We start from the raw sequence: 25248 nt of genomic DNA on the forward strand, positions 1-25248 counted from the left end.
CTGGAAAATACCTCCAAAGTTTTTGGGAACTATTTCTTGCTTCCAGGCAGTTCAATTAGGGCTGATTCCATCTCCTGGCTTCAGGGGCTACACGGGCATAGGGTTTCCAGGTTTACCAGTGAAAAGTCAATCCCTCGATTTTTGTTGAAACTATTGGGAAGGAGCCATTTCAAATAAACCTGCTAAGTGTCTCAGCTCTTCGTATGCAGCTCACTGTGTAGTTTTTGTCTGCCATCTTCCTCTTTCTGGATCAGTATCCCTATCAGTAAAATGGGTTGGTCAGACCAACACGTGATCTATGGTTTCCTCGTGGCTCTGCCATTTGTCTGAAGGGTCAGATATAATATAGTTTCCTGTCTAACAAAGGACTACAAATGCTGCAGTTTGTTCTTTATTTTCAGACTGAAGTCAGCTAGAGGCACACAGCAAAGCGAGGAGAGAAGGATGCTTAGTCCCATATGAAGTACAGATGGGGTGGGGCTTTGAGGCAGCTGGCTTCTCAGGCATAGGTGGTGACATACTGGGGCCCCATATTCCCAAAGTAGGAACGTTCCCACTCACTCATGAGCTCAAAGTGCACAGGCCGATGACAGAAATTGCAGGCAGCCATAGACACATCCTGGAGGGGCAGCCCCACCTCACTCCAGGCTACCAGCAGCTTCTCTAAAAGGTGGTAAGGGGTGGGGAAGGAAAGAATTGGTTAGACAAGGTCTTACTAACCTCTGTGTCTTGATACAGATATGCCAAGATAATGATCCCCTCAAACCTCTATGACATCTTGTAACGAGAAGTAACTCCTGTCTACTCAATTGTGTGCTATGAATAATGTATAAACGATTGGGAAGCACTCATTTGACATAATTTAAAGCTGTACTAGCCTGGCTTGGACTACTCCTAAGTATAGGACATGCTGCGACCCAAGAAGTGAATCCATCAGAAAACTGAGCCTAATGAAGATGACAGTGACAGTAACCATACAGTGTCATCATTTGTGACCTTTGAGTCTGGGGTGGGCAGTGTTCCTGTACTAGGGGGGAACCTAGAGAAGAGAACCTGACTGACCCCATTGTTGGAAAAGCCTCAAGTGTGTGCCGGGGCTCTGTCCTTGACTTTGTTTTTATGCTTACTCCCTGGGAGATCTTGTTTAGTCTCATGGCTTTAAACACCATTTATATGCTGATGATTCTGAGCTTTTCATCTTAGCCCAGACCCCTATTCTGAATTCTAGACTCGTATATCCAGCTGCCTTTCTGTATCTCCACCTGACTGTCTAATCAGCATCTCTAATTTCCCATAAGCAGAGCTGAGCTATTGATCTCTTTACCTTCCACCAAGTCTACTCTAGTTTCATCCTTATCCATCTCTAACTTGATGGCAAATCTAGTTGTTTAGTCCAAAAATTTTAGAGCCATCTTCTATTTTTCTTTTTTTCTCTAACCACACATCTCATCTATCAGCAAGTAACCATTGACTTTACCTTCATAATTTAGATCACTTCTCATCACCTCTAATACCATCATCAGGTCTGAGTCATTATCCTCTCTTACTTGTAGTATTATAGTAGCCCCCAATGGATCCCTACTTCCACTCATTCTCTCTTTGTCTATTCTCAACATAGAAGTCAGACCAATTCTGTTAAAACCTGAGTCAACTCTGTCACTCCTCTGCTCAAATCCCTCAAAAGACCATCTATTTCAGAGTTAAAGCCAAATTCCTTCACAATCTGGACTCACATTTCCCCTCACTATTCAGTTTTTGCCTTTTGTTTACACCACTGCATCCACATTCCTCTCTTCTTTGTTCCTCAAGTGTAGAAGAATACTCCTGTAATAGGATCTTCCCTACCTTAGTCTTTTCCTTCTGCCTAGGATGACCTTACCCTTGATATCTGCCCAGCTAACTCCTTCACCTCCTTCATAGCTTGGCTCAAGTGTCACCACAATGATCTCTACCCTTAACACTCAATGCTACAACCTTCTTCCAAACCAATCCCTCCACATCTACATTTCCTATTCCCTTATCCTGCTTTATTTTTTCCGTAACACTTAAAACTACCATGCTATATGCATTGCTTATTTTTTTAAAGTTTTTTGACTATCTCCTTCCACTAGAATGTAAGCTTCAGAAGGACAGTGATTTTTGTCTGATTTGTTTACTACTGGATCCCCAGCACCTAGAACAGTGTCTAGCAGACAGTAGGTACTCAATAAATACTTGTTGAAAGAATGAATGAAAGGATGACTAAGTCTAGAAGATAAAGGAAGTAAGCCAGAGGAAGGAGTGAGGGAGGGCGTTCCAATAAAAAGGGAGCATTATTAGCAAAACATGAAAGGTAAGAAAGTAGAGCAAAACAAGGGAATTTTAAGTTACTCAGTGTAACTGGAAAAAATAAAATGAATGTGGAAAAGAGGTGAGGGCATAGAACTCACCATGTTTGAGGCACTGAATGCCATGCCAAGGGGCTTCAGCTGTTCTACAGGCCAGTAATCTCCAAATTTTGGACTGTACATTCTATCAGTATAAACATTTTAACACATGCTTCCAATCTATATATGTTTTTTATATATGGACACATGTATCATTATCAGTCTAAATGTTAAAGATCAATATCAGTAATGCCTAATTTCCTATTTTTAAGATAAAAAAGAAACACAAAATTCTAATGAGCCCCCTCACCTAATGGGTCATCTTGCATACCTCACATTGGAAACCACTGCTCTAGTCCAGACAAATAGGAAACATGAAAAGGTTTAAGCAAGGGAAGTATATAGTCATATGTTTAGAAAAATCCCTCTGATGGTCACTGTGGACAAAAGGTTAGAAGGGATCAAGAAAGAAGCAGGAAAATTAGAAATTACATTGACATGTCTTCTAAAATTGGCAATAGAAAAAAATTTGAGAGAGACTAGCAACCATTTGCAGGATTTCAGGATGGGTTGACTAGAGTTAAAGGACTGACGGAGTCATGGTAAATGCCTCTCATATCTCTTTCCTGCAAAAGCTCAGCATGAATGGACACTCAGAGAACCAAGAATACTGAGGGCTCTATAATTGAAGCCCAGAGCAATGGAGAGGACTGAGCAAAAGGTCCAGGAGTCTGGATCATCAACTCAGGCAGTAGACCTAGTGGTTATGACTGTGGTGGTAGAGACAGACTCCACAGTTCAAATCCAGTAGCTGTGTGACCTTGGACCAGTTTCTATATATTTTTGTGCCTCAATTTCCACATATATAAAAGGGAATTGCTAATATTGGCATCTCAGCCTCATGTGTATTAGATGAGTTAATACATGCAAAGAGTTTAGAACAGTGCTTGGTAACATGTTAAGTACTTAATAGATGTTGGCTAGCATTATTTGATGTTTTTAAATGAATGGCACCTACCTATCTTGTCTTCGTTGAACTCTTATACTACCTATGCTCCAGACAAGCAGAATGACTATTACCAGTGCATGTCTTGTGTTTTCCTATCTCTAGGTCCTTGCTCATGGAATTTCCTTATTCTGGAATGTCTTTGCACTGTACCACATGTACTTCAAGTTGCAGCACAAGGACTTCTTCACCCACAAAGCATTCCTGACTCATGCTTCCTACTTTCTCTAGCCATAAGTGCTCACTCTTCCTCCAGCTCCCAGAGCACTGGAGCTCATCATACTGGACCAGTACTGACATAGACATTTTTTAGACTGTCAACTGCCTATATGTGTTTTGTCTAACTGACTTAGAATGAACACCTGCTCTATTCCAGACCATGTGCTAAAAACTGCATTCAATGGGAATCTGGTAAACTTGAGGTAAATTGACTAAACTGGCATCATTCAGGATAAAACCCAGGCTATTCAGTAGCCCTACAAATCTCTCAATCCAGTCCCTGTCTTATGTTGTTTTTGTAGACTCATAGACTGGCACTCCCTTCTTCCACTCCATTCCTACTACCCTACATTTCAGTAACACCTGTTTATTCTTGATATATCTCAAGCAGCTTTGCACCATTCTCTTTGCCTTTCTTTATGCTCTTCCTTCCCCAAGGAATACCACTTCCACACTGTTTCTTCTTTTGGTTCAATACCACTCTTCTTATAAAACTCAGCTCGCGTGTCACCTCCACTAGGAAGCCTGTCTTGAATCCTGCATGTTGGGTTTGGCCTCTCCTCTCTGCACCCACAACTCTCTGATGTACTGTCTTCATTGAAATTTGATAACCCCTTAAAGTTGTTGTTTGTGTCTGCTATGGCTCACCTGAACTGGAGCCTAGGGACTGTTTCTTATCCATTTATTACTAGTATAGGGTCTGGCACACAATATGTATTCTAGAAATATACTTTTAAATTAAATAACATTCATTCCCTCAAATTCTTCAGATCCTGGGGCTGAAGGGAAAGAGAGTGCTCTAGAGACCCATATTGAGGACTTACGCACAAAGTCTTCCATCATCTGAGGGCTGTGGTGGGGAGAGGGTGCCAGGCGCAGCAGTTCTTCGCCCCGGGGAACAGTTGGGTAGTTGATGGCCTGCACGTAGATACCATGCTTGGAAAGCAGGAGATCACAGATCTTGCTGTTCAGTGCTGCATCACCCACCTGGGCTCAGGAGAAAAGCCTGTCAGTATCTGCTACCCTTGCCCTACTATCACTAGTTCTATTAAGCAGGTGGAGGGAACCAGACCAATGAACATCACTGAATTTTGGGACAGAGGTTTTTTTGTTTTTTTTGTGTTTTTTTTTTTGTTTTTGTTTTTCATAAGGGGCTTAGTGGCAGCTCCAGAATTTCTATCAAGGAGTTTCTCAGAGGCAGCAATTAAATTTGAAGGGGTTGGGATGAAGGTGGTGTAGGCACCTTGTCTTGAAACTGTTTGCAGAGCAAGCACACTGGTTTTACCTAGGTAGTATGTTAATTTGGGGTGGTTCTAGGTAAGAAGATGAACTCCCCAAGCTATCTCTGGGGTGCTGTCATTGGCTTAATTAAAAAAAAAAGTTCAAAAAGAGTCTTTCCCAATTTCCCCAATATTTCCCAATATTCCCCCAAAAGAATATTGGCTTAGCCCAAGCAGTGACTATTTCTTTCTCATCCATAAAATGTCACAAAAAAGTGTACTTACCACAGCCTGACATACTGACACACACAAATAGACATTATTTAAAAAAAGAAGTAGTGAAAAAAAATAAAATAAAAAGAAGTAGCAGTTCATTTTCAAAGTCAGTAAACAAACATGGTTGAAAATCCAAAATAGCACTTTGTCCCATGGTTTTTGACTTTCTGTTTTCTGAGTTTTACTTAAAATCTTACTAAGAAATATGTTCCACATCATATCCATATTATATATACACATATACATATATGTGTGCATATATACATATGTAGAACTAAAACATTTCTCACAAAATACTACCTTCTCCATGTGTGATGTATGCCAACATTTTCAATTCTATTTTTTTTTAAATTTTTAATACCAGTCATAACTTACTAAACTGATTTTGTGACCCAATAATGGTCTTGATCCATAGTTCCAAAAGCACTGAATTATAGGTCATGGGTACCCAATATTGTGAGGGTCAGGATGGTCTAATAATCATGAGATAATAGCTAATGCAAAAAAAGAGGTGACTAATCCAGAACGGCTGATAATTTTTCAAAAAGGGTAACATCCAGGTGGTGGGTATTGTAGAGGGCACGGATTGCATGGAGCACTGGGTGTGGTGCAAAAATAATGAATACTGTTAAGCTGAAAAAATAAAAAATTAAAAAAAAAAAGGTAACATAACTCAAAATAAGGAGGGTAGTTAACAGGAAAGTAAAAGGTTGATAAGAGAAGCAGGTGTTGGTTTGCTGGGTGTGGGAAGGTTCCAAGAAGAGGTAAGTGGGTAGGGCAATGGTTGGGGGGGCTCTCACCCGGATGGGGATGATGTGGCTGGGGCAGGGGATGACAGGAAGGCCCCTGTCCATTAGTAGTTGGCGCATGTGCTTGACATTGCGCTGGTGGGCTCGTCTCAGGGCTTGGCCCTCCTCTCCCTTGAGTAGCCTCACAGATTCCAAAGCCCCAGAGAGCACCATGGGAGGCAGTGAAGTGGTAAAGATGAAGCCGGCAGCATAGGAGCGCACCATGTCCACCAAGTCATGGGTGCTGGCGATGTAGCCACCCACACAGCCAAAGGCCTTGCCTGGAGACGAGGAGGAGTAGGATATGACAGAGCCCATAATTAGTCTTTAGAGGAACAGGATCATGTCCAGATAACACAAGGATGCGCACAGAAGCTGGAGTTCCAGACTCCTGTCCCAGGCCTCTGCTTATCTCTCTTGTCCATGACAAGACAGACAGCTGATAACTCTGCTGCTTTGAGATAGGACTTTCAAGGCCTGCAACATGCAGTGACTAGATAGGCAGTAGCTGGGTGGGGACCTTTAGCTGCTTAGGCCCAAAAGTGGAACTAAGATGAAGCTTGGGGATGGAGTGGGGGAGGAATTTAGAACCACGTCTCTCCAGGTACTGACTTAAACTTGGCTATTTGGCCCTGCTTAGGGTTCTTCTCAAAAAACCCTCCCAGACTTTCTCAGCAACTCTGCAGTGGGGTAGGAGTGGACAGAGGGAATCCAGGAGTACCATAGCCTGAGGCTATGAATTTTACCCAAATAACTTCTACAGCTTTGGGGAGGGGGGAGGAAAGGGTCTTGCAGGGGCCTCCTTTCTGGTTTATATATAAGGGCATCCCAAGGCACTCACTCACCAAGAGTTCCAGAGACAATGTCAATCTTGTACATAATTCCATCACGCTCCCCAATCCCAGCACCCCGGGACCCATATAGTCCTACAGCATGAACCTCATCCACGAAGGTCAGAGCCCCATACTGGTGGGCCACATCACATAACTCCTCAAGGGGACAGATGGCACCTGAGAAAAGCCAAGAAATAGAGGTAGGAGATCACAACCTTTCCCCAGCCCCATCTCCAGTGTGGAATTTGTGACCCATAGCTACTTTGGGTTGGAAAGGTAAAGGGTGTGCGTAATCACTTGGGACTATTTCAAACCTCCTTAAATATGTTTACTGCATCCACTTCATGCCCACTCAAGGCGTTTGTGTGTGTGCATTTTCCCTAGTTTGTAATTAAGCCTTGCCTTTCTGTTTTCCTATGTTTACTTCTGACAATATCTGTCCTCTTGTTCAAGCCATTTTCCAGCCTCTCTTTGCTTCCTCCCCATCCCCCAAGTTTGTGTATTTCTACTTAGGATTGGCACTAGCCCATATGATGCCTTTGTTTTAATAAATTCAAAAATGTAACTTTTTGCTCCAGGTTAATGCAGTCCTGATTTCAGATTCAATTCATCCCCTCAGGCAGGTACTTTTGGAAGCCTTGTCAATATTTTTATACTGCACTGGTCCTCCCTGTTTCTATCTTCCTGGATCTCTGTCACTATCCCCCCACCCTTTTTTTTCCATAGCCCTTTCCATTGTTATTTCTATGTCTCCATTTTTCCTGTCTCTGCTTTTGTTTCTCTCTTTCCTTTTCCTTCCCCTCTCTCTTTTTTCTCTCTTCCTTTCCCCCCTTCCTTCCTTCCCTCCATCACTTCTCTTTCTCACTGTTTTTGTCCCTTTGTGTCTACATCTGTGACTATCCCTTTGGTTCAGACTTATTTCCCTGTACCTTGTGTCTCTTTCTGAGTTTCTTTGTGCCCCTGTCTTTTTGTCTTTTCTGTGTCTCTGTGAGAGGGCATTTCTCTCTCATCTCTGTCAATATTGTTACCTGAGGGAACCCTCCCACAGGCTCAGTCTCAATGTATTGAATGAAAGAGAATTAGAAGTACTCTGTTCACTCCTCACCATTTTTCATACAGATTTACCATTTTCCTATGCTATTCTAGATGTCTTCTATGCTGACAGATGTTTATAAGGTCTTCAAATGGCTGTGAATCTCGTATGTGGCCTTTTTGGCAACTCCTGCATATACAAGAACTCATACCTACTGTCAATCCCCATCTGAAAAATGCTGAGGTGCAGGGAGTTGGAATATAGAATAAAATTCTTCAGGTGGAAACAGGGGCTCCAAACCAGGATTAAAGAATGTGAGCAACCCAAGATAACATGAGGGGCGAAAATCACTGGAGGTGGAGCTTGAGACAAAGAGTGAGATAGCTCAAGCATCATTTCAATGGAAGAAATTTAGCCCTAGAATTGATAGTTTAAGTACTGTCTACCAACAAAATAAGGAGACATTCATTTGTAAATGTAAGGAAGTAGAATGATCACAACATGGTTTTCACTATTATGATATTTACTTAGATTATAATAAATGGAATGACTTCCATTGTTTCTAATTCTTAAAACCAGATATTTTATGTTGGGGAAAACTGAAGCTCAAGGAGTTGAAGATCATACAGTGAGTAAGTGCCAGATGTAGGATTTGAACCCAGGTCTCTTTCACTTGAAAACATGTTTTGATTCCAATGTTTCATACTGGACCCTGAAAAAAACTCCCAGTGGTTTTTGAAAATTTTCATTGCAGAAACCAGACACTAGAATGATTGATTTGCACATCATTTCTAATGGAGGGAGTGTTGTGTGAAGGAATTGGGAGTTGGAGGAATTGGAATCATATGTTCTAGGGTACAGATTGGAATGTTCTAGGGTACAAATACTTTGGCACCAATTTACTGAGTCAACCAAGACAAGTTGGGTGCTGCTTCTGAACTTCAGTTTCTTAATCTGTAAGATCAGTATAATAGCTGCCTTTGGCATCTACCAGTTGTATGACCTTGGGCAAGTTACTTGACTTGTTTGTGTCTCAGTCTCCTCATGTAAATAAATAGAAATAATAATAGCACCTGCCTCATGGAATTCTTGTGAAGATTAGGTTAAAAATACTAATATTTTGCTTGGCATATAAACAAATTCTATACATGTCAGTTATTATCATTGTTATCGTGGTTTTTATGATATACATACCATCCATGGAGTGAACAGTCTCAAAGGCCACAATTTTGGGTGTCTTAAGGTTGGACTCCTTTAGAAGTTTCTTCAGGTGGTCAGGGTCATTGTGCCTGAAGACAAACTTGGCTGCTCCACTGTTACGAATACCTTGGATCATTGAAGCATGATTGCCTGCGTCTGAGTAAATCTCACACCCTGGAGAACCAGATACATATTCGTTAAGCTTCTGTTCCAGTATTTCTGCTTGGCAGAGAGCTGGCCATCCCTCCCTTTAAAGACTCTGTCTGCTTCCTTCTCCTCTGAAGCCTTTGTGACACCTCTTCCTCTCTTGAAATTCTGACCCCTACACACTTCCCTTCAATCATTTCTAAGCCTGATCTGACACTGACTATCTTGGGGTGGAGGAAATTTAAATTCCCAAGAAGCTCTAGAGTTTCTTGGCAGAGTTTAGGTTCCTACTCCCAGATATATAAGATCAAGCATTGGAAAAGAGTTTATTCAAGGGAATGGGACTAGACCTGTTGACTTGGACTGATAATAGTTTCTTCCTGATCTAGATGAAATCCCACCTCTTCTAGGTAGTATCCCTCTGCTTATAGTTACAGGTTGGATACTTAACAGATTTCCCATTTGACTCATACGTTCATGGCATGTCAGGGCAGAATGGAACACTAGTGAACAAAGAGTCTAGCTCCTTAACTGTTATAAGTGAGGAAACTAAAGTCTACAGAGGGGAAGACCTTTCTCTAGGGCCTGAGGAATGCAGGGCTTTTCACTGAACAGATGTGGTAGGGCAGGTGGAGGTGGGAAATTGGTGGAAGGAATTGATTCTTGGCTCCCCCAAAATTGCACTGACATCAAGGAACTGTGGCCTTTCATTAGAGTAAGTTGTCATTTCTAACTGAGGAAATCAGGCATGACTTCCTAGAGGACCTGCCATGAAGGAAAGTAGACTGGGAGTTTCCCAAGAGCAGGAATCATGCATTTTTATTGTTGTTAATGTAAGAAGATGTTATTTGAAGAATGCATTATACAGTGTAGTTCCAGTGAGTTAAGCACATGGCTATTCCCATATGCTTCTACAAATACCTTTACAAACACTTATATCTTAGTGAAAGAAGATGTTCCTTGAAAGATGCATTATACGCAGTGTAGTTTGAATGAGTTAAACACTCTGCTATTCCCATCCACTTCTACACATAAGTTTACAAACACTTACATGTTCATGAAAGATGTTATTTGTAGTTTTTATACACCTTTTTATATGTCTGCTGTCCATCTGTATGTCGTCTTTGGAAAAAATGTCTATTCATGTCTTCTGCCCATTTTTAAATTGAATTATTAGTTTTTTGGGTGTTGAGTTTTGTAAGTTCTTTATGTATTTTGGATACTAACTCTTTATCAGATATGTCATTTGCAAATATCTTCTTAATTTCATAGATTGCCTTTTACTTTTGTTGATTATAAACTACCAACACTGAAACAGGAAGAAATAGAAAACTTGAACAGACCAATAACCAGCTATGAATTTGAATCAGTAATGAAAGAACTCCCAACAAAGAAAGGTCCGGTGCCAGATAGCTTCATAGGTAAGTTCTACCAAACATTTAAAGAAGAGTTAATTTTTAATATTCTCAAACTATTCAAAAAAATTGAAAAGGAAGGAAAGCTTCCAAATTCATTCTATGAGACCAGCATTACCCTTATACGAAAACCAGATAAAGACTCCACTAAAAAAGAGAATTAAAGGCCAATATCCCTCATGAACATAGTCAGAAAAATTCTCAATAAAATATCAGCAAACCAATTCTAACAATGTATTTAAAAAAATCATTCACCATGATCAAGTGGAATTTGTTCCTGGTTTGCAAGGGTGCTTCAGTAAGTCAATCAATGTGATATACCACATTAATAAAAGAAATGAAAATAACCAAGTGATCATTTCAAAAGATGCAGAAAAAGTATTTGACAAAGTACAACATCCATTCATGATAAGAACTATCGACAAAGTAGGTTTAGAGGGAACATCTCTCAACATAATAAAGGCCATATATGAATAACCCACACGCAATATCATCCTCAATGAGGAAAAACTGAGAGCTTTACCTGTATGGTCAGGAATAAGACAGGGATGTCTACTCTCACCACTGTTATTTAACATAGTGCTGGAAGTCCTAGCCATAGCAATCAGACTACAAGAAGAAATAAAAAGAATCCAAATCAGTAGGGAAGAAGTGGAATTTACATGATTTTCACATGACATGATGTTCTACATAGAAAACCCAAAGACTCCACCCCAAAATTGCTAGAACTGTTAACTGAATTCAGTAAAGTCATAGGACACAGATAAATGTACAGAAATCTGTTGCATTTCTATACACTAATAATCAAGCAGCAGAAAGAGAAATTAAGGAATCAGTTTCATTTATAATTGTACCAGAAACAATAAGAATCCCAGGAATAAACCTAACCAAAGAGGTGAAAGACCTGTACTCTGAATACTATAAAACACTGATGGAAGAAATTGAAGATGACACGAAAATATGGAAAGATATTCCACGCCCAAATATTGGAAGAAAAAATATTGTTAAGATGTCTATACTACCTAAAGCAACCTACACATTCAATGCAATCCCTATCAAAATATCAACAGCATTTTTCACAGAGCTAGAACAAACAATCCTCAAATGTGTATGGAACCACAAAAGACCTTGAATAGCCAAAGCAACCTTGAAAAAAGAAAAGCAAAGCTGGAGGCATCACAATTCTGGACTTCAAGTTAGATTACAAAGCTGTAGTGATCAAAGCAGTATGGCACAGGCAGAAAAATAGACACACAGATTGATGGAATAGAATAGAAAACCCAAAAATGATCCCACCACTGTATGGTCAATTAATCTTCAACAAAGCAGGATAAGATATCCAATGGGGGGGGAAAACCAGACTTTCAACAAATGGTGTTAGGAAAACTGGACGACATGCAAAAGAATGAACTGAACCGTTTTCTTACACCATACACAAAAATAAATTCAAAACAGATTAAAGACCTAAATGTGAGACCTGAAGCCATAAAAATCCTAGAGGAGAACATAGGCAGTAACTTCTTTGACATAGGGTATAGCAACTTCTTACTAGATTTGTCTCCTGAGGCAAGAGAAACAAAAGCAAAAACAAACCATTGGGACTTCACCAAAATAAAAAAGCTTCTGCACAGTGAAGGGAATAATCAACAAAACTGAAAGGAATCACATGTTTTATCTTTCTATCTCTGGTACCCAGTACAGGTTTAAGTACCCAGTAGATGCTAAGTAAACATTCACTGAATGGATGGATACACAAAATTACTGATATATAAGTGAGCAAATGAATATATTACTGAATGAAAGAGTGAGAAAAGGGGTATCAAAGATGAGGCTAGAAGCTAGATTATTGAGGGCTTTGGAATCCATGATAAAAAGTTTGGGTTCGTTCCTAAGGGCAATGGGGATATATTAAGTTTTGGGCAGGGGGTAACAAAGATAGGTTTGCCTTAAAAAAACATTATTCTGACTGCTGTGAAGAACAGAATATAGGAGGGCAAGAGTGAAATCAAGAAAATGATGTTGTGGGTGCCTGGGTGGCTCGGTTGGTTGTCTGCCTTCGGCTCAGATCATGATCTTGGAGTCTCAGGATTGAGCCCCATATCAGACTCCCTGATCGTCAGGGAGTCTGCTTCTCCATCTCCCTCTGCCCCTCCCCACCTATGTTCTTTCTCTCCTGCTCACTTTCTCAAATAAATAAATAAAATCTTAAAAAAAGAAAATGATATTTGTCTAGGCTAGAATAATGGCAGTAGAAACGGAAAGAAGTTTAATTCTAATGGTTGAGGAGGATCTTCACTGAAAAATTCCTGAAGAGGTTGGATTTAATTGGGGTTATGTGTGCTCTCAGAAAAAGTTTCTGGAGGCAGTGGGAATGTTTACAGTGTGCTGAAGAATCAATAGGAAGTCAGGAAGTAAATAGCAAGTGTGGAGACTTCTCTCAAACAGTTTTTTGTTATAGGAAGGAGAGAGATAGGGCAGTAGTTAGAGAATGATGAGAGGACCTTTTTTTCTTTAAGATAAAAGAGACTTTAACATGTCTGAAGAGGGGAGGCTGAAGACACAAGGAGAGAAGGAAATGATAGATCAAGGTTCCTGAGGAGGCAGAGGGGACTGAGACACAGAGCACCAGGAAAAGTATTACTCAACAAAAAGAAAGGCACCTCTTTGGTTGTGACAGGAGAGAAAAGGTGAAGAGAGGACGTGTGGGGATGTTTGTGAGTCTGTAGGTAGTTTGCATCAAGGATTTGAGGACATTGCTACTTGAGGACTTCTATTTTCAGTGAGGAATGAAGTGGAGTTATCTGCTGTGGTTGAGGGTAAGGTGGAAGGGTGAGAAGGCTGGGAAGGATGGGGGTTTGCAAAAGTGCCCTGGAGATTTGGAAGGCTGACTTTGGAAACAGGATAGCTAGACAGCATAGAGGACCTGGTAAAGGTTGGGGACCATGAAGTTTTAGTGGCTCCCACCTGTAATTATATGCACCTAGGATTGACATGGTGAAGGTGGAGAGTTATATTCATCCGTGGTTGGGGATGTGATGGAATGACAACAGGCATATGAATTAAGGACATTATTAGCTAAGGAGTGGGAGATTGGGAAGATCAGGTCCAGATGGGATCCACTATACAAGGAAGGGATTGACTTTAGGCAGAAGAGATGCGCCTTCAAATTGTAAAAGGAAAGAATGAAATAAGTGTAGGTGAAAAATCAGATAAGTTTGTAGGTTTGATGTCTTTAAAAGAGTTTCTGTCTGATGGCTTCTGTTTTCTTTGTGATATGAGATGTGAGGTTATTTGCTAATAGTGAAGAAGGAGATAGTCACAGGTTTTAAAAGAAAAGAATATTTGGAAAAAAACTAATATAAGGACATGAAAGAACTATTTATGGGTGTTTGGAGCCCAGGTGAGTTGCGGGGAGAGGTGATAAATTTATGGTTACCCTTCTGTGAGTTTGGGCAATGTTCCTCAGTAGTATTCTTCACCCTAACTGAGGAAGGGGAGAAATGAGATAGATGTAATCATCCAGTGTTGAGGATATATAAAGTGGGTAAGAAGGAAGAGCAATGAGATCAAGTGAACTCAGAATAGAAGGAAAAGATGATGAAGGCAGTGAGACTGCATGCATGTTCAAGATACCAAGCCTGAACAGAACTTACCTGGCAGGATCTTTGCCAGGGTGAAGAGGGTAGAGTCATTGGCCACAAAACAGGAAGAGAAGAGCAGGGCTGCATCTTTTTGGTGCAGCTCAGCCAGCTCCTGCTCCAGCTCCACATGAAACTTACTGGTACCTGAAATGTTGCGGGTACCACCAGCTCCAGCTCCATGACGCTGCAGAGTCTCCCTAGCCAGGAGAAAACAGAGGAAAAACTTGGGAGATGGAAAAACCCTTTTCAGGCACTGAGGAACTGGGCAGGTTTCTCTTCAATGATCGAGGTCAGTGTTTACTTAGTGATCCTATATGAGTTGTGTTCTGTATAATCAAGTAGAGGGTAGGATGGAGACAATGAGGATGCATGGGTCCTCCTTCTCAGGCTGATGGCACTCAGGGATGGGGGGAGAAGCTAGGTTGAATTTGAACAGCTCTAAGACATTCTAGAGGAGGTCACACAGTATCTGGCAATACTCATTCTGTCCCCAGAGTAAGAGCTCATGGAAATTGCTTGGTCTTCCATCTTTTCCATAGAACTGGACAATCAAGAGTTTGGAAATCATGGTTTGTTGACTGACATGGTTCATATATGAGGATTAGATATGCTGGAAGACCATGTACAAAAGGGGTGGTAGGTGGTAGGTTTCCACTGCCAGCTCTGCCTTTCCCTTCCATGTGTGGCTTTGATTCTTCTCTGTTTGTGTCCCCACAGCTCATGCCCCAGATCTTACTACTCACTGTGTAGCTTGCAAAACCTGAGGGTGCCGGCTCATGCCTAGGTAGTCATTACTACACCAGACAGACACATCCTTTGAGGCCATAGATGCCTCAGAGAAGTGTTGGGCAAAGGGGTATGCATCAGCCCAGCGGTTTACAGTCTTGAACACACGGTAGGTGTGGTCCTGTTTCTTCTCCATGATCTTATGCCTGAAAAACTGGTCATAACCAAAAACATGGTTTCCTGCAGAAGTAGAGATGGAGATGAAAATAATTTATTTTTAAATCACTTCCTGAGTAGTCCATATTTTATCCATGCTGTTGATTTTGAGTTCTCCAGTTCTCTTTTCATTTATTCATTTATTTGATCAGTCATTAACTTACCGAGCCACAGTAACTCTCCACTACTTCATTCAATCATCCCTTTGCTTTCTCACTTGCTCATTCACTCAGTAAATTATTCATACATTCACTCTGGCTTCCTACCCCTGGTAAGGCCTCCTCTCTTTTTCTAAGGTTATTGTGCTATCATTCTTGCTGAAATCACTACTTCTAGTTTCAGTGGAAAGAGTATCAACAGATCTGGTTTCTAGGTATTGCTCTGTCACTTCCTAGTTATGTGATATTGAGTAAGTCATGAACCCTTTCTCTTAGTTTTAATTTCCTCGTATGTAGAATGGGGCTAATAATACCTTCTTGAAGAATTGTGAGCCTTTGATGACAAACAGAATGTCAAGTAGCTGAACTAATGTTTGGTGCATAGTAGTATTATTATAATTATAGTAGTAGTAGTAGTAGCTAATATTTAATTCTATTATAACCAATATTTAATAAGCACCTATTATATGTAATGCCTTATCTTGGGAACTTTATAAATATTATTTCTTGTAGTCCTCACAATAACCCTTTGTGGAAAGTATCATTAGTATCTCCATTTTACAGTTGAGGAAATGGAGGCGTAGATAGGTTAGTTAACTTAACCAAGGTTATACAGCAAGTAAGTGACCTACAAGCAAGTGACCTAGTGTTTACTTTTAAAACCGCTATTTACTTCAAAATGGAGCAATATTGTTTTGGGGATAAATTGAAATAATGTATGCCAAAGGACTTGTTAAACTCTAGAACTCTATACATGAAACAGAAATCATGATTGTTGCAGATGACAAGTTATGTGGTAGGGATATAAACTGGTAATATCTTTGCTGCAGGGATGTTTGGAAATATGTATCAGGAGTTTTTAAATGCAAATACTGGCATACCTAGAGAAATATTTGCAGCATTTTTAGAAGAAAAAAATGATTGATATCCAGAACTAATTTTTTACAAAAACCTCTGAACAATTGATGTGCCTGGTTGGCTCAGTTGGTTAAGCGTCTGCCTCTTTTTTTTTTTTTTAAAGATTTTATTTATTTATTTGACAGAGAAAGAGATTGCAAGGAGGCAGGGAGACAGGCAGAGAGAAAGGGGGAAGCAGGCTCCCTGCCAAGCAGAGAGCCTGATGCAGGGCTCAATCCCAGGACCCTGAGATCATGACCTGAACCACAGGCAGAGGCTTAACACACTGAGCCACCCAGGCTCCCCAGTGTCTGACTCTTGATTTTGGCTCAGGTCATGATCTCAGGGTTGTGAGATTGAGCCCCAAATCAGGCTCCTGCTTAAGATTCTACCTCTCCTGCTAACCCCACCCCAGTTCTCTCTCTAAAAAATAAAACAAAACAAAACACAAAAAACTAAGAACAACAACAACAAAAACTTCTGAAAACTTATTATGAAAATTTGTCAACCCAGTAGAAAAATGGACAAAGAATATAAACAGAAAAGTCAATAAATGTAGAAGATGTTTAATCAAGGAAAACCAAACTGCAAAATAAAATTTTCACTGATACCGATAAAGATTTAGAAGTTTGATAAAATCAAGTCCTAGAGAGGGTGTGAGAATATGGATACTGTCTTTGATAACTGGTGCACGACTTTGGAGGGCTAATTAGCAATATTTATTAATATTGAAAATGTACACAACCTTACACCCTAAGAATTTTCACCTATTAATGCTTTCCTATAGAAAAAAAAAACTGACCTATGTGCATGAAAAGGTACATTGAATATTGTTTGATGCACCACTGTTTGTAATAGGAAAAGTTGGAAGCAACTCAATAGGGGAATAGCTAAATAATCTCTAGTATATTCATACTGGGTTTATAATACTGTATGTTATCTTTGATGTATGTAAAACCAACATACACTATAAACCAGAGTAAAGCACAAGAAAAAAATAACCTGAATTACAGATGCTTGATTAACTGAATGATGCTGCATCCATGCTACAGAACAAACTTCAACATTAATAATTATTATGCATCTCTATGCCTAGGGACATGAAAAGGTGCCCATGATACATTGTTAGGGAAACAAAGGAAGGTAACGGAACCAGTAGAATAAAATCACATTTCTCATAAAAACATGTGTGTGGAGGGAAACATAGGAGGTGTGTGTATGTGTGTGTGGTTAGTTATGGAAAAATATCCAGAAGAAAATATAAATAGTTAATGGTGGATGGTGGAACGCTGAGTGATTTAAATTTCCTTCTTTATATGTTCCTATATCTGTTGAAAAATGCTTTACAATGAGTCATTTTCCTTTTATATTAGAAAAAAAGCCAAATTCCATTATGAAAACTGAATATAAACGCATACGAGAAAGGGGAAAAAGCTATCTGTAAAGGACGAGTTTTTGAGGGAAGCATGGAGAAGAAATAATAGGAATAAACCTAGTATTTAATGAGGGCTCAGAACAGCTAGAAACACTTCCATAAATCTAATTTTATTTCTTCCTCATGTTAACCAGCTGGGGCAAGCATTAAAATTTCACTAAAGGGAAGTGACTTACTTGCCAAAACACATTGATCCAGCAAGTGCCAGCATTAAAATTTAAACCCAGATTCCCTTTGGTTCTAAAACACTTCTTTGCCATTTCCCCTACTGTTTCAGAAGCTCCTTGAGGACTCCTTCCACATTGCAACTCCCCTTTATTTCCACTTCAAAAAACTCACCAACCATGTTGTTCTGAACCTGGTGTGTGACCTCTGAAATTAGGTCTGGCTCCTGGGGATTGGAGAGTGGCTTTCTCAAGCTGGTTGAGGCCAGGGATCTGGGCAGGTCTGACAGAGAGTGAGATTCATTGGCCATGAAGAGAAGGGAGAAAAAAAAAGAAAGCATGTTCTGTCTTCTTTAAACTCAATACAACATGAAAATTCAAGTTTATGAAGTATAGAAGACTATGGAGAGCAGAAATATTCTGTCAAGTGAGCCCCTACTCATCTCCCAAAGTGGAAACTTCTGTGTCAGGACACCTTCCATAAGATGCTACATTTTCCCCGTTAGAATTTTCCCTTGGGTAAAGCAACTGGGGCAGCCACTCTGAATCTTGTACTTGGGAGATACATGCAGGGCAGTGTACCTTGTTCTTCTTTTCTGAATGTCATTAAAATTCAAATTTGAAATTTTCACCTTTAATGATATCCCAAAAGGGCCTATGAAAAATGTCAACAGTGTGGCCCTATTTCAAGTGTGATCATCTTGAATAGTCTTCACCAATTGAGTTGACCTGGGGCTTCATACCCTTCTAAAAGATGTACCTGCTTCCAACACTTACTCTTTCATGCAAATCCAGATTGTTGTATAGTGGTATTGCTTAAATGTGGGAGCCCAGACTGTTGGGATCAATTTAGCCACTTGGGAGAGAGGAGGTAGAACTCTAGAGGGATCATTTTAAACTAATGGTGTAAAGTTACAAGAGCCTATACATGTATGTGTGTTGGGGAGGGTACATTTCAGTGCACTGGCTAAGCTATTGCCTACCATGGTCCCCTTGGGAACGACTGGACTTCCCACTAGCTGACCTAGGATTAATTAGCCTAGCTCAGGACTGTAATGAAGTGAATTCAAGCATTAGGAGTAGAGCCTGGGTAAGGTGGCACTTGACTCCAACCTGTCTTGAAAATCTTCACATCTTCCTGGACTTCTGGAGCTGCCTTCTGCACAATCTTGCTCTTCCCATCTTGGAGTTCTGACAGCATAAAGGGACAGTGGCTCTTGGCCCAAGATGGAGAGTCTGTGCAAAGGTAAGAGAGTAAGTGGCAGTGAATTTCTAGCCATAAGTTTAGTTTAACAATGATTACTAAGACCTACTGTATCCCAAAGCTCTTTCTCAGGCTATGATAGACATATAGAAATGGAATGGATGAGTCTGGTCCCTGTGCTAGGGGAGCTTCTAGGCTGGCAGAAATGGCATACACTGAAGATACATTATGAACAATGTTGGGATGAGAGGGAGGACATGGGCTATGGAAGTCTAAAAGAGGGAGGGGACATGACCCAGAATTGGAATTGAACAGGCTGGATGGAGGTTTAGACAAGCTTCACAGAAGAGATGATGCCCTAGTTAAGTGTCATATGAGAAGTATGAGATTCTCTGGTAAAGGGTAATTGTGAGGGTCATTTGACAGGAGCAAAGACACAAAAGCTTGAGATTATAGAGTTGATCAGGCAATTTTAAGTAGTATCAGCATGACTATAGAGTGTGAGGAGCATGAGAGTGAGACTCTTGAGAGATACTGGCAGAAGTTGGAACCCTGGTGTGTTTTGGGACCATCTCATTTAACCTTGACACTTTTCACATGGACCTTCTCATTTTTTAGGCAATGATGGCCAGTATTACTTGGAACTTTTTTTCCGGGACCCAGACATTCTCCCCCATTTGCCAGAAACTTCTTACCTCCTCCAGCCTTGGTTGCCTTAAGGTGGATTTGAGAACAGGTTGGTCCTTGGGTGGCCAGGATAGGACAGCGCCCAATACCAAACAGGAACTGGTGACTCTTAAGCATCTTGCCCAGGGGGCCTGAGTGGCCCCGGGCAAGGACTGGACAGCACTGTAGCAACATGGCTGCTGCTACCATCTTGAGCCTGAAGTCCTGAACAAGATTTGGAAGAGATAAGAATCCATCATGAAGGCCTGGCCAAAAGCCAAGGGTCATTCCTATGTTTGACCCTTTGCCTTTAGCTTTCCACCCAATGCAAACTGCTCTCTCCAGAGATGCCCTTATTGTCCTTCCATGATAAGAACTTTTCCCAATATCAAAATGTACTGATAGGGCATCAGGGAGGAAGAAATGAGACAATGACCATTAGACAATGGGGTAAAGGAAAGAGTTCCAACTGAAGGTCAGAAAGCCTAAATTCTCATTATGTGAGACCCCTTCTGTGATGATGAGGATTACTGAAGTGTGATTGTATGCAGCAGGATGAGAGCTGATAACCCATTAACTCTTAAGTTAACACTTAAGGCTAAAAAGTCTTTCTAAGAATGTGGGCCTCAGTCAAGTTAATATTCAGCCTGCAAATGCAGATGGATGCCATTGGCCAGGGCTCCTGAGACTTAAAGTGTTTACTGAGCAGGCCCAACCAGAGAGGGAAAAGGAGCTTGAGGCCACAGGTACCAGTTTAAGTAGATTCAGCAAATAGGACAAAAGGGCAGGCCCTAAGCCATACAGGCCATATGCCACCGGACTGGTATTTTGTTGTTTTTGAACTTGCTCCTGGATTTTTTAAAAGGACAGAGGGGATGAAAACAAGACCCAAAGGATCTAGGAAACAAGTCTAGGCACTAATGAAAGAGGCAGAGGATAAGACTGAGAGGAGAAAGGACAGAGAGGAGATCAGAAAAAAAGATAACAAATACCCATAGTAGGCATTCAATAAATATGTGTTGAATTTGGGAGTAAGTTAATGCATGAATAGGGACTGAAGTAAAGGAAAGAAAGGAAGGGTAGGGAAAGAGTCAGGAGAAAAGAAATTGTGAAAGATAAAAGGAGGAAATTGAGAGAGAACAAAGGCATAGTGGTAGTGGTGAAGTTAGAAGAACAGAAATTGTGGGAAAGAAACAGATCAATAACATAGGGAAAGGGGATAGGTTCGTGATATAAATAGGGATAGGAAGACTGATCCGGAAAACCAGAGGAAAAAAGGATGATGGGAAATACAAAAGGATAAGGAAAGAGACTTAGATGAGAGAGAGAGTGACAGACCAGAGGTAGAGGCAGAGACAGGCAGAGGGACACAAAACAGACATGCGGAGAAATCAAGGAACATACAGGAATATACAAAGACTCAGAAAACTAAACAACAGAGAGGAGGAAATCCAGCAGGAGCAGAAAGTCAGTCAGGCACAAAGATAAAGGATAAATGCTGCCAGAGATAGTGGGGGTGGAGGAGAGCAATACTGAAGAGTTAGGGTAAGAGGAGATCGACCCTATTGAGGGAGTTGAGAGAGAGAAACTGAGCAACAGAGAGAAGGGAATAGAGACAAAATCAAAGTATAGGAATGGAGAGGTGGTTAAGGTGGGTTAAGGGTTGGAATGAGGGAGGGCTAAGAGATACAAAGAGAAAGACAAAGAACAAGAAGGAGAAATAAAAGGAAAAGGGAAAACTGGAGATCCAACGTCAGAGGGTGAGACAAAATATAGAACAGGACAATAAGAGAGATATGGGAGAATGTGGGAAGACCAAGGCCCTGGCACCATCAGGAGAGCTACTGAGTAGAATCTAGCAGCACCTCTAGTATACAAGACATTATATTGTAAGGGAAAAGTAAACAGGAAGATCTCATGGCACTGTCCTCATATGGCAACTTCCTTCATTTCTTATAGAGCAACACCCCTCCCCCCAATGCACAAAGCAATCCTTTCCCCTTGTTCATCCAAGAGGATTCTCCCCCCAACATTAACAGGCTGTCAGAGGAGCGTAAGTGAGTGTGTGGGGCAGGGTGTGTGGGCCCTGAATTTAGGAAAGGCCAAGGGGTATTGAAAAAACTAAATGAAACTCATATTAAGCCTTTAGGACAATGCCTGGCACATAGTAATTTTTCAATAAATGTTAGCTTTCCATACTTCAATTTCAGCTTCCCTGTTGGATGTTCTTGGAAAGCCACTTCCCCTCTCTGGGTCTTAGCTTTCATCAGCTGTCAGATGTAGGCTACTTATGCCTACTTCAAATGGTAAGTAATTAATCGGATCCAATGCCTACACCACACGTGGAGATAACGGTTTCCCTTCCCCTGACTGCGTGCAAAGGCCAAAGGGCTTAGGGCTGAGTCTGCAGACCACAGATAAAGCTCCCAGTATTTATCACCGTTGAGGTCTGACCACTCCCTTAGCTGAGACCAGGGTGTGGGAGAGAAAGAGAGCTCTTTTCTAGAATCATGTCTAAGCATCTGGCCGGGGCTGACTCTGGCAATATGTGGTAAGGATGGATGGATTACCCAGTGAAAGACAGACAAAGAAGATGGCCAGGTTCCAGGTTCCTGCAAACTCCCTTCCCCAACATCAACACGGACAACAATAATGACAACAGTGGGATATGTAATGGGAAAGAAAGCCCGCAAGAATGAAAGCAGAGTCCAGTCCTGTCTTGGGATGGTGGTAGATTAAGGCCTATTCCCACCCCATGTATAGCTCAATACACTCATCATCTCTAAGGGACTTTCAGCCATGATATTCTCAGGGACCCAGAAAAATATAGACTACGTTTTGTTAAATTATCAAGTTCTTTCAAACTTCAATTTCAATTTCTCTGTTCAGATACTCCTTTCCTCAGATTTGCCCAGCCCCACCCACTCTGCCTGCCCAGCTTTATGATCCATAATCTTGCAGTCCAGTTGCCTTCACCTCTGTTTCCATTCCATCTCACTACTTATAATAGTGGGATTGGAGTGAGTAATATTGAATCCAAAAAGTATTTTAGGCAATTTAAGGCATTAAGAGCACAGCTTCTGAAGCCAGACACTTTTGAATCCTGGCTCCACAACTCACTAGCTCTGGGACCTTAGAAAAGTCATATCTCTTCTCTATACTCTATATCTGTAAAAAGTGAATAATGAAAAAGACAAACTACTTTACAGGGATGGTGTGAAAATTCAGTAAAATAATCTATACAAAGTGTATAAAAGAGTGCCTATCTTAAATACTGAAAACAATGTTAGCTATTATTTCTATTTTCTACATTTTCTATGTAGAGAAAGTGAAGGTACATTCAAGAAATGTATCTTCACTAGTCTGTACACCAGACTAGTTCTTAAAAATTGCTACTTATTTCAATCCTGATTTTTGTCCTTATCCTATTACAATTTACTATGTGAACTTGGGCTCTGTACTTTCCCTCTCTGTGCCTCAGTTTCTCCACAGGCACTGGACTAGATAACTTCATAGATTTCATTTGGTTCTAATAATCAAACACTCACAGAGTACTCACTGTGTCAAACACTGTTGTAAATGCTTCACATGCATTGACTTATTTAATTCTCACAACAACCCTGTGAAGTAGACACTACTATTAGCTTTATTTCAAACCTGAGGAAACTGAGCCCCCCAAAGGTTTGCAACCTGTCCAGGTCACAGAGCTAGTAAGTAAGAGAAGCCAGATTCAAACCTAAGCAATCTGGCTTCAGAGCCTGCTAACTTAACCACTATGGATCTGTGATTCAAATATTAATACATATTTTCTTGACTAAGAGCCTGACTCCAGACATTAATCCTTCTACTGCACTAACAGGACCCTTTCTGGGACATTTGATTTTGGACTGTGACAAATACCTTTACCAAAGGAACAAATTTCTAACTGAAATGGAGTTTCAGACACTGGTGAACATTTTCATTCATTCATTCATTCCATTTAACAACTTATGCCCCATTGTGTGGCAATCTTTGCCAAGGATTTTCATAAAACAATGTTTTCACCCAAAGATAGAATGGTGAAATTTCAGGCCGAGTGACAGATCATTACTTAAAGGTGTTATCTTAAAAATCCTCTTTCATGTCAGCAGCCAAACTGTAGTCCCAGAGATCAGAAGGGCCAACCACAACACTACCCCAACAAAGATCCAGAAACCACTCACTGCCATATTCCTTGCTCCCTCTCTCCCCTTTGTGGCCTGCTTTGCAAGAATCCATTAGGTCTGGAGGGGATGTGATCACTTTTTTTCAGGAACTGGATGTATCAAGACTTACTTCCCCTCCTAGCATCCTCTCACCATCATGGAAGAGTCAGAGAATTTTATATACTTCAATCATAGAACCAGAAATTTTTAGAAACAAGATTTTAGAAGACCACAAAATCAAAATTAGAAGACATTGTGGAGATTATAGGACAAGACTGCCCCCCCCCTTTTTTTTTCAGAAAGTGAATGACTTGCCTAGGGTCTCAGAGTGAATTAGGGTGAGAATACAAATTTATGGACTTTTAGCATAGGGCCCTTTTAGTGATGCAAAATTCCTTTTCAACCTTCTCTCCTTATTTATGGTAATCAACTCTCAAGTCCTTCAAATCTCTCTCTACCCAATTTATCATTTCCATCATCCCCATATTCCCTCAATTTTCTCTTCCTACCTCTGGTCCTCTAGGCACTGACCTACTGAGCTCTACCATCAGCTGAGCAGAGAGAAAGATTCAAAATGAGGGAGGAATGGAGAATTACTGGATGAAATACCAAACCAACTTTCTGGAAGATGGAGAAGGAAAGGAATAGAGAGACAGAAAGACAGAGACTGAGAGATGCAGTGTAGAAGAAAGAGAAAAAAAAACGATAGAGAGAAAAATATACAGACAGAACTCAGGCAAAGGAAAAATAAGAGGAAGTTAGAGGTCAGAGAGAGATGAAGTGAAGTGAAATATCCTGAAAACTAACAAGGGAGAGGAAACAAGGTGGGGGGGCAAGACAAAGGAAAGTCAAAAACAGGGAAAGCCAAAAAAGATATAAGGGGGGAAAAGAGAGAAAATGACAGACAGATTCTGAGGAACAAAGTCAGATCTAGTCAGGCCAGAGAGTCAGAATGTGCAGCCTTGAGGTGGGCAGAAAACCAGAAAGAGCACACCCAGGCTGAAAGCAACTCTTACCTGTTGCCCTGCACTGAGGACGAACGAACGACGGGTGGGTACTGTGGGTCAGGACCTGGCATTTATCCCTTCTCCCATGGCTCAGCTCCACCCTTCTCTCCTGCTGGCCAGGCTCTGCATTGGCCCTAAAGGTATCTCAGGCTTTTGCTAGAGATAAAACCTAGTGTAGTCCGCTGTCACCCAAAACCCTCATTTAGCACTGCCTTTCCCCTGTTTTCTTTCTCTTCTTCCGCTGGCATAGTAAAGTGAACTTGGCTGGGTTTTGGAATCAGATAATCCAAATATAGCTAGGGCACTTTGAGCAAAACCACCTCTTTGACTCTTGGTTTCCTCAATATAAAATGTGGACAATAAAACTCAGAAACAACTGTAGCACAAGTGGGAATGGCCTCAAACAGGCAGCTTTTTTAGACAATATTCAGGCCATTGTAACAATTT

The 25248-nt window shown here is 40.8% G+C and overlaps 1 protein-coding gene across 3 annotated transcripts; it reads right to left on the reverse strand.

Annotated features, from left to right (window-relative positions):
* Nucleotides 1–238: 238 nt before the first annotated feature.
* LOC111139789 (5'-aminolevulinate synthase 2) lies at nt 239–25026 on the reverse strand. 3 transcript variants are annotated; one of them, XM_022492181.1, is made up of 11 exons: nt 24811–25026; nt 19640–19835; nt 18854–18976; nt 17916–18023; nt 14888–15110; nt 14157–14341; nt 8936–9115; nt 6721–6885; nt 5888–6156; nt 4416–4578; nt 239–663 (listed from the first exon to the last, which is right to left on the reverse strand). In XM_022492181.1, exons 2-11 carry the CDS (start codon nt 19818–19820, stop codon nt 500–502), a joined length of 1761 nt encoding a protein of 586 aa, XP_022347889.1. In that variant the 5' UTR covers nt 19821–19835; nt 24811–25026; the 3' UTR covers nt 239–499. The 3 variants fall into 3 exon arrangements, with proteins under 3 accessions (XP_022347889.1, XP_022347890.1, XP_022347891.1); XM_022492182.1 differs by having other exon boundaries at nt 351–663; nt 5888–5933; nt 6792–6885; nt 24811–24970; XM_022492183.1 differs by lacking the exons at nt 17916–18023; nt 24811–25026 and having other exon boundaries at nt 477–663; nt 19640–19829.
* Nucleotides 25027–25248: the final 222 nt, after the last annotated feature.

Source organism: Enhydra lutris, unplaced genomic scaffold (genome assembly GCF_002288905.1).
Source record: "Enhydra lutris kenyoni isolate GAN:26980312 unplaced genomic scaffold, ASM228890v2 scaffoldscaffold118, whole genome shotgun sequence".
Lineage (NCBI taxonomy): Eukaryota > Metazoa > Chordata > Mammalia > Carnivora > Mustelidae > Enhydra > Enhydra lutris.

Bases quoted from the DNA above. Each gene is read 5' to 3' on its own strand.
- LOC111139789 (XM_022492181.1), bottom strand. From the start codon at position 19,820: ATGGTAGCAGCAGCCATGTTGCTACAGTGCTGTCCAGTCCTTGCCCGG. The intron at 18,024-18,853 runs GTTGGAGTCAAG...ACTCTCTGTCAG, and splicing joins TGTGAAGATTTTCAAGACAG to ACCTGCCCAGATCCCTGGCC. The intron at 15,111-17,915 runs GTGAGTTTTTTG...CTACTTCTGCAG, and splicing joins GGTTCAGAACAACATGGTTG to GAAACCATGTTTTTGGTTAT.